General features: G+C 50.2%; 1 protein-coding gene across 1 annotated transcript in view; it reads left to right on the top strand.

Moving 5' to 3' along the window:
* Nucleotides 1-93: 93 nt before the first annotated feature.
* LOC104165065 (protein lin-28 homolog B-like) overlaps nucleotides 94-245 on the top strand; it is a gene marked incomplete at its 5' end in the record, with an annotated part of 365 nt that continues 213 nt past the window's right edge. The window contains 2 exon segments of the mRNA XM_009704593.1: nucleotides 94-243; nucleotide 245. The exon segment at nucleotide 245 is cut by the window's right edge and continues 213 nt beyond it. Of these exon segments, the coding sequence (XP_009702895.1) occupies nucleotides 94-243; nucleotide 245 (151 nt within the window).

Genomic DNA, 245 nt, shown 5'->3' on the forward strand with positions numbered 1-245 from the left:
GCCTCGTGCACGCTCACGCTGAGCTTACCTGAGGTCAAAAACCTTACTGTTTGACGCTGCGTTTTATAACTTGCTGTCTGTCTTTGTTTTTAGATGCTACAACTGTGGTGGCCTCGACCATCACGCTAAAGAATGTAGTCTACCTCCGCAGCCAAAGAAGTGCCATTACTGTCAGAGCATCATGCACATGGTGGCTAACTGCCCCCATAAAACTGTCTCGCAGCAGCCCACTAGGTCTCAGGGAC

This window comes from Cariama cristata, unplaced genomic scaffold (assembly GCF_000690535.1).
Source record: "Cariama cristata isolate BGI_N322 unplaced genomic scaffold, ASM69053v1 scaffold40757, whole genome shotgun sequence".
NCBI lineage: Eukaryota > Metazoa > Chordata > Aves > Cariamiformes > Cariamidae > Cariama > Cariama cristata.